General features: G+C 49.3%; 3 protein-coding genes across 3 annotated transcripts; all 3 read left to right on the top strand.

Moving 5' to 3' along the window:
* Positions 1-772: 772 nt before the first annotated feature.
* Positions 773-1984, top strand: EJ05DRAFT_484581 (regulator of G protein signaling superfamily; the record flags this gene model as incomplete). The annotated part of the gene is made up of 1 exon (XM_033745353.1): positions 773-1984. The coding sequence occupies one exon, from the start codon at positions 773-775 to the stop codon at positions 1982-1984; it is 1212 nt and encodes a 403-aa protein (XP_033602095.1).
* Positions 1985-3092: 1108 nt separating this feature from the next.
* EJ05DRAFT_536918 (DUF647 domain protein) lies at positions 3093-5080 on the top strand (the record flags this gene model as incomplete). The annotated part of the gene is made up of 6 exons (XM_033749344.1): positions 3093-3188; positions 3242-3337; positions 3389-3397; positions 3447-3510; positions 3560-3897; positions 3956-5080. The coding sequence occupies 6 exons, from the start codon at positions 3093-3095 to the stop codon at positions 4802-4804; spliced, it is 1452 nt and encodes a 483-aa protein (XP_033602094.1). The 3' UTR covers positions 4805-5080.
* Positions 5081-5474: 394 nt separating this feature from the next.
* On the top strand, positions 5475-8685 carry EJ05DRAFT_526363 (uncharacterized protein; the record flags this gene model as incomplete). Its single annotated transcript, XM_033748864.1, has 5 exons — positions 5475-5660; positions 5748-5813; positions 5916-6262; positions 6325-7852; positions 7904-8685. The coding sequence occupies 5 exons, from the start codon at positions 5475-5477 to the stop codon at positions 8483-8485; spliced, it is 2709 nt and encodes a 902-aa protein (XP_033602093.1). The 3' UTR covers positions 8486-8685.
* Positions 8686-8933: the final 248 nt, after the last annotated feature.

Below are 8933 nucleotides of genomic sequence, written 5' to 3'. Positions count from 1 at the left end.
CCGCTGCCTCCCTGCTTCCTTCCACTGCCGCGCCACCACCCTACACTACACTACTTCGTCTGGTCAACCGCTCTCATCATCGCTCTGACGACAATTCCACTCGTCTGTTTTTTTTTTCGCTCAAAGATCGTAACAGCATCCCCATACATCGACCGACATTCCTGAAGCCACCGGAGACTCGATTCACATTCCTCGACCGTGTTTGCATTACAGATCCCACCAACTAGTCGAACATCGTCGATACATTCAGCATTCTTTGACGTCTCAACCCTACCAGAACCTGGCACAATAGTTCATAAAGTCAGGTGGGATTGACCACAGTATCATATAAGGAAGCGTTAGGAAACCAATATCGAGAAGAGTAGTCATCAGATCTCGTTTGTCAGGCAACGGCTGCTTTAGCTCTGCTACACAAACATTCTCAATACTGCAACGCGCCTTTTCGAGACGTCTTGTGCGAGGAACGCAGAGTGTAGCCCTTTACTCGTTCGTTCGTAACGCCTATAGAGCTCCCGTGCCTACCACTCTCTCCAGGCGTTGCACCACTGTCGAAGCCAATGAGCTGGTAATATAACAGAACATCACTTACACTGCACTCTGCATTGTTACCTTTGGTTGCAATCGCGCTCTTTCGATCGTTTTATCTTGGTTATCCGCAACCGTGGCTTCTCAAAACAGCCGTTCGCGGCCTTTGCAGCTTTGCGTTTGCTTTAGTTCTAACGACAGCGAAGAGACCGCCGGCCGGACCCATCGTACCTTGTGGAGATCCGTTATGCCACATCGGAAATCCAACAAGCCCTCGCTGCAGATCAAGACAATATCATCCAAATCTTCCCATTCCTTCTCCACTTCCACCGCCGTCTACGAGTCGAGTAGCGAGGAAGAAGAAACTCGGTACAAGCCCAAGATGGCTACCGAATACCTTTCCACTCGACCTCTGACCGTGTCAATACCGCGGTCCACATCGTCTGGTCCGTACTGCACAAGGAGACCGAATCTGTCCGAAATATTAGCAAATACCTCACAATCGCCATATTCGCTCGCCGACTTTATGGCCTACTTATCTCGCAAACATTGTCTTGAAACACTGGAATTCACCATGGACGCTTCACGATACAAGAAACATTATGCTAAAATGGTCAATCGAAAACCCTTCTCAAGTGACGAAGGTGCCAACGTCAAAAAGTTGTGGAGAAGATTAGTCGACGCTTACATTGCACCTGGCGGAAACCGCGAAGTGAATTTACCTGCGGAAACACGAGATCATCTTCTCCGTCAGGCGCAAGCTGATTCGGCTCTACCACCGGATCCGACTGTTCTAGACACTGCGGTTCGCATGGTATATGAGCTCATGGAAGAATCTGTTCTGGTACCATTTCTCAACAGCCAATGTCCAGCTAGTGGCATTCAGGCTAACTCCTCTGACGAAAACCTCGACACCTCTACACAGCAGTACGATGCTCAGGCTTATTACGCTACCGCACACACTCAACAACATGTGCGACAAACGACATCACAAGCCACCTCGATACCGACACATGCTTACAATCGTGCATCAGCGCCTGCTACTTATTCCCGTTCTCTAGGCCCTGCTACGCAACACTCTCGATTTGCATCTGGTCCGGCTCGGTTTGCATCTACTCACAGCAACGCCTCTGGATCAGAGACGCTTACGGACGACTCTGGGAGCGTTTCACCATCAAATGACCCAATGACACCACCAACAACGCCCCCAATGAGTGAACAATACGGTGGTGGGTGGGCTGCAGAGCTATACAACAGCAGTCATCCTCATACCACCACCCAAACCGGCTACATCTCAAGTGCGAACAGTAGCCCACGGAGCACCCGTGGAGATCATGCGAGCCTAGCTAATGCGACGGCCAACCAATGGAAACGAGTGTCGAGCAAATTGGGTTGGAGAAAACGAAGCGGGGGTCAACTCAGAGAAGAAAGTGAGGCTGCCGATCGCATGGAAGAGTGATGGGCGTAATGTCTAGATCCAAAAGGGTCGAACGGTGGATCGAAATACGGTCTCACTCTTTCACTTCTTGTTATTATTATGATCAACCCATCTGCATTGCATTGGGCTTCAGAAATGAGTACGCCCGCTCGCAGTTATGCGAGCATCTGGGAGGTTTGCACCGTTACAGCATTTTCGAAAACCTGGCGTGCCTGCTTGACTTAAGTGAGCTACCCAGAACCGGGCCTTTTCCGTCGAACCGTCTCCTGGGCATCAGGACCTCCCACCTTCAGTCACACTGCTGCGCCGCTCGTCACCCATGACGAAACCACGCAGCACGCTGGGAGATCCCGTTTGCATTGAATCTCTCATCCCATACATGAGACTGCACACATTTACGAGCATATAATGATCATCCTGCCTACAACTGCCGACACACCACTCCTCTTCCGATCATCATTTCCCATCACCCGCGAACCTCATCTCACCCGGCCTTCCGTCTGGTGTGGCATTCATGCAGCCTGACGGTACTGTTGTTATCGGCGTTATATATCGGCTCATTGGCGAGGCTATATTCTAGCAATATTTTTGATGATCTGACGACTGCATATATGGCTTTTCCGGTGCTGGTTTTTTCTCTCTGTTATTTACTCATCATATGGCATATACGATGTACCCTTTCAGGATTTGAGGCGAAGATAAACCACGTGGTGCTCTTTCGGCGACAGGTTTCTGCTCCGCTTTCAAGGCTGTAGACACGAGGAATTGTGCAATTATCATACCGTAGGAGTGATTGGTATGGCATCTCTGCCCACTTCATCATAAGCCAATATAAATCATCAATCGAATAGCCTTAGGTCGTGTACATATTTCGTATCGGGTCTGCTTGAGATATGTCATATAAGTCTATGTCTGCCTTGTTATTTCATTAATAATAACGCAGAAGATGTTGCATCGCATTTCAAATACCATAGATTTTGTTTATGACGGGTTTCCATAAACAAAACATGAGGTACGCATCGGTGGACCCATGTAAAGTTTTCTTGCTTAGCCCAACGCGACCCTGCTAGTAGTGACTGGTCCGTCCGGAACATCCATCATCATTTGGCCTTTGCTGCACCACTTCATCATGCCAGAAATATACGAGCTAGATGAAGCTGGGAAGTTGACTTCGACATATGTTGAAACCATCAACAATGAAGGAAAGACCAGAATAGATGTCATTGTAAGGTTTGAACATGTCGCCTGGTTCAATGCATGCTTACAAAACTCTCAAAGTTTCCGAACGACGGCAAATCCCCATGGCAGAAGCTACTCGATGTCTTCCTTCCCGCAGGCTATCCACATAGTGTAACAGAGGACTACTTAGAGTATGTATAGATGCGAGTACACGACATATACAATACTGATATATTCGTCAGATATCAGATTTATGTAACAATGCGAGTTCATATTGGATATCAAGCTGCTGAAACCATTCAAGGACTCACTCCAAGCCTTCGCAAGCTCAATCGCCGGCTTACTGTCCAATCGTGCTGTTCTTGAAGGTAGAGCCTTCATTTCGATGTCGCACGAACCAGATTAACAATATCATAGGTGTTGGTGTCGGCGATGCAAGTACGACTCCAAACTACGCCATTCTTTTATCTATACTGCAAGAAGCTGCTGGCCGCATCACTACTATCCTGTTCGCGCACCGCTTGGGCAAAGCCATTGAACCCGAATGTAAAACATATCGCCTCGCTGCCGACGTATTTAACGATGCGGCCATGGTCCTAGATTGTCTAAGTCCTATTTTCCCCCGGCCCTTTCGAGTTATCGTGTTCAGCGCAAGCAGTATGCTTCGAAGTCTATGCGGCGTTGCGGCCGGCAGCGCAAAGGCGAGCCTCAGTGCACATTTTGCGAGGTGGGGAAATTTGGGAGAGTTGAATGCGGTCAGCCCTTCTACCCAACGCTGAGTATTACTTTCCTCATGAAGCTAACGAGCTGCAGAAGGACGCCAGTCAGGAAACTGTGATTTCACTTTTGGGCATGCTCGCCGGTTCTCTGGTCGTGTCAAGGATAACGACGCCGCTCGCAACATGGGCGTCCCTGATCGTTCTTCTAGTGCTGCATTTGATGCTCAACACCTTAGCGGTACGAGCAGTTTGCATGCGAACCTTGAATCGACAGCGGGCTGGGCTGGTTTTCCAGCATCTAATTGCTCCCAAAAATGCTTCCATGGGGGTACCCAGCCCTGCTCACATTGCTGCGTGCGAATACATCTTCTATCCGTCCTCCACACTATTTCTCCCTGTTTCTGCAGTAACAGCATCCTCAACCTCGAAGCGTCTAGCGAAAGCACACATCGGCGTCCCCCTCATCACTCTTCTCTCCTCTCTCGCTCCAGCCAACCAAGCAACCCTGTCTCACTTTCCCCGGATTTCTATCTCCACCCTCCTCGAAGTCTTCGACTCACAAAACTACATCCTGTGGCCACACCCCTCGACGAACACCTACCTCATCATTCTCAAGCGCGGATGTACGCCGATAGACCAGATCAAGGCATGGTGGCACGCATGTTTGCTTGAGCATATGCGTCACCAACAGCGAGAGAAACAGCCTGTGACGAAGAGCGAAGTGAAACTTGAGACTGTATCGTCTGCAGAGGACGCGGTGCTTGAACGCTTACGTCAGAGTCTGGAGCAGCTGAACAGCAAGTTCATGGAATGGGTAGCAGAATTGAGGGTGAAGGGGTGGGATCTAGACACCGCGGCGCTGGAAACGAGAACTAGCGTGCGTATTGATGTGAGCGGTCATAGTGAAAGAGCTAAGAAGGTCGACTTTGAGAAATACTCCTAGCATGTTGGCTCGCAACATCTCTAGATTCATCACGGCGTTTCTTTCGGTACCTGTTCTGATGTAACATTCAGCGATAGCGCGAACGGAATGTCTACTCCGTTTTTGCTAGGAAAGCCCCAAGATTATCGAGTCTGAATGTTTGATTATTTCAAATTTGGTTGCTTATCTTCCATATAGCTTTTGGCTCTCCAGCATCTGGACAGCCCCAACGATGCACATCTTGTTGTGAACGCAATAATTGATATATGTCTGTCTGGTCAATGTAATTGAAATTTCTAGAACACACCACGAAGCTTATGTTCGATCGCCGCGATGTCGATGTGCCCACAAAGTCCCACCAAGCGCGGGCGGCTAGCACACCGAAAGATAGCTAGCCGGCCGTTTTTTGAGGGGCAGCTAGTCACACTTTCCCCTTCCTGGCCGGTCCAACGCCGCAGGGGTAAAAAGATGAGACCGATGTCAGAGGGACTTGCATGTGTCGTCAGCGACCTCAGACCTACACCTCTTCAACTCAGCATCCAGCTGTTCGCGCTCGCAGGGACGATTGTGGCCACAACCCAGGTGGTTATAACACCGACTACAGCGAAGATCTCGGCATAATTACAGCGCAATAATGATCACGACTTCAACCAGATAGCATCATATCGAGCCGTCGAACGCGATCGCAACGATGAGCGACGAGCCTTCCCGTCCAACCGTCTCCGACGACGAGGTTGTAGGTCTCGCCAGAGAAGCTATCGAATCTGCGCGAGAGGAGACGCGACGGGTGGACGAAGAAGAGACACCGAAAGACTTGCAAAAACCCGGCATCACAATCGATTTGGGTCACAAAGGCATTTCGCGTCTACCAGAGGAGGTGATTGATATTATTAAGGATGAGATTGAAAGGCGAGATTGAAATATCCTAATGGCTTTGTTGCCTGGAAATACTGATTGTCAACAGACTTGCTCTGTCGCACAACCATTTGTCCGTGCTCCCTACCAGGCTGTCAGAATGTCATCGTCTGCGGTACCTCAATGTTCGATATAACTCCATGCGAGACTTGCCCCCATCAGTAAGACATATGACATGCATTACAGATGAGCTAAGAGTACTAATTGATTGCCACAGGTGTTGCAACTCTTCTCACTGGAGATTCTCGACGTCAGCAAAAATAGAATAAAAGTCTTACCAGACGAGATCGCCAACCTTACCTCCCTCAAAGTTTTAGCCATCCAGAGAAATAAAATTGAAAAATTACCGTTGTGCCTGGGCGAGATAGGAAGCTTGCAGGTCTTGAAGCTCGACGGCAATCCTATAACGTTTCCGCCACACGATATATGTACAATCAAGAAAGATGCCCCTGCACCCTCGAATGAGAACGAAAAGGACGCCGTCATAACCACACAGGTCAAGAGGTACCTGAGGCAAATTGCAACTCGTGAAAGACTACGCATTGAGTCAGAGGGAGATTCAAGGTCAGTGACCCCCTTCCTCTCGCACTTTCAAACCTTTCAGCTTTCAACTAACAAAACAATAGCGAAAGTACTGTCGATACTCCCCGACCTGCAAAGCGGATGATGAGCGGTAGATTTCCCGTCAAACCAAGCATAAGTGGGCTAGACGTTTTTGACGCACTATCCAAGCCAGAATCACCAGGCATGCCTCCATACCATATCGTGCGATCCCATTACCGTGGCCAGTCACAGCAGAGCACCAACGGCCGAAGACCTATCATATCTCCGCTCGCAACAAGCAACGAACGGAATCGAAGCTCGAGCGAGGGTGCAAATTCGGCGACGATTCGTGCAAAGCGGGGAGGATTGATTATCAAAAATGTGTCTGAACTTGGAAACGTTGACGAAGTACGGAAGCAAACCGCCGATCACTCTCGAACTTCAAGTCAAAGCTCTGCGATGTCACTTTCTGGTAGCACATTACCTGGCTCTGCTGTGCTTTCTGCAAACTCTAGCTTCTCGTCTATGGACGGTGCCTCCCAGCGAACAATCACCCACAGGCCTCTATCCGACTTACTAGAACATAAAAGAAGATCTCGTGCACCGGACGTCGTCGTTGAAGCCTCCAAGACCGTGTTGTACGCAATATCCCAACTTCACGCACCAGTAGTGCAAATCACACGCAATCTCAAGTTTTCAAGAGCAGACAATGGACTTGAAAGACAGATGCATCTAAACAGGCGATTAAAAGACGCCGATGGGCGAATACGTGAGCTAGGTGCACATCTCCAACAATTTGATACCCTTGCAGAAGAGGACGACGACGACGCAACAAACCTCTCGGCCAAGATTCGCACATATTTGATCGACAGCATACAGAAGTACATGTTGCTGTTTGTATCAATATATGACAGTGCAAAGGAGATCTATCAAAGCTCTGACCCTCGACTACTTCGGACTGTGATGCTGTTGATTCAGGGTAGTACTGCTGAAATACGCAACGCATGCTCTGTGCTTGGGGCGAATCTGGAATCTATGATGCAACCTCCTATACGATATAGCAACCAGACAGTTACTAGCAAACGTGGCTCATCTTCAAATGTGGCATCCATGGAGCGAGACATACCACGACGGAGGACCAACAATGGTAGCTACGACGCCTATCCAACTTCTACACTTCAGCCAGGGTCTGTGCATGGATACAATCATAGTCGAACCAATACACGAAGCATTGACCGCGGCGTAACGCCACGGTCTGGAGAATCGTTCGCAGCACTCAGTACCAGGAATACCGCATATCAGAATGATCATGAAGCAAACGAGGAAACATCCTTCGAAAAGATCTTTCTGAAGCTCAAAACAGCTACAGAGAGGATCACAAGAATTCTGCCTAACTACCGACATCTATTTCACAAGCATAGGATAGCCTCGGAATCCGAAATGATACCGCCTGTTGCGAAAATTCGTGTCTTGGCTGAGCTCGTCCAGAAAAGCGATGACATCCTGTCCGTGACTGACATGCTCAACCGCCGAATGTCAGCCATTAAACTTAGGGATGTGCTCGCTCGTAACCAACCAGACTTCTGGCAACAGGCTACTGGGTTCTGCAAGGTAAGCTCATGCACTCTCTTCTTAGCAATTGCCACTGACCTAATCTCATAGATGTGGGGAGATTTCGCTACTCTTGTTGTCGAAAATGCCCATGTGGCCACAATCCCTGATCTCCGCCGTACTCTGAAGCCCATTCATAAGGCCGTAAAGGACGTTTCCATGGAAATCAACGCCTCTCCTTGGTCCCGCATGACCCCGCAAACTGCTCAACTCCTCCCTGCCCCCGAAATCTCCATCAATAACAACACCATGGGCAGCTCAGCTAGCTCACATCTCACAGCCCCTATCTCCCGCCCCGGAACAAGTGTCTCTCTCGCGTCAAACGGCACAAGTAGATTTATGCCGGCCCCTAATCCAATAAATACGACAATAGCAACTAATCATGCCCCTGTTCATCATAATGGGTTACAGACGGGCACGGTCACACCGGTGCCTGCGACGCCGTTGAGTGCGGCGCTGGGCGCGGCTGTACAGGCTACGGTGCCCAACGGTGCGCAGGCTTTGGGTATGAGTGCGCCAAACAACAGTGCGTCCATTATTCCGACGTTGCCGATGCAGGCCGGGTTTCCAGGGACGAGTTTGGTATTTGAACGGGCGGATCGACTGCTGAGTAACACGCAGCGGAGGGTATAGGGGTGGGGGAATATTTTGGTTATATGGCGCTTTGGATGAGCTTGGGAATTAGGATTAATGTCTGATTATTTGTATTATACGGGGAAACTGGAGTGGCAATGGCGCTGGTCGCGCCGCTCTAATTGAGTCAGACGCACGAGTGTACGTAGGGTCGATGGACATGAGTAGGACGAGTCAACTAAGGTCTTTCGATCTGCACATCTTAGTGAACACTACAAAGTTCCACGTTCGTTACGCCATCTGAGTTGTGCCAAAATATCAGCTGTTCCGTTATCTCACGTGCCTTCTTATGAGAGTCGAGCATCTCTACAGCTTTCTGTCACATTTCACGTCTTCGTTGCGCCGTATAGCATCGATTTTTGTGTCGAGGATATCGGATTTTTATATTGGTATTAACCGTCTAAATCTGCATCCACGACTTGACGCCTGAGCAGCCGGATCCCACATG

This window comes from Pseudovirgaria hyperparasitica (genome assembly GCF_010093815.1).
Source record: "Pseudovirgaria hyperparasitica strain CBS 121739 unplaced genomic scaffold EJ05scaffold_5, whole genome shotgun sequence".
Taxonomy (NCBI): Eukaryota; Fungi; Ascomycota; class Dothideomycetes; order Acrospermales; family Acrospermaceae; genus Pseudovirgaria; species Pseudovirgaria hyperparasitica.
Note: the sequence above shows the minus strand (reverse complement) of the source record. Positions and strands in the feature narration are given on the sequence as shown.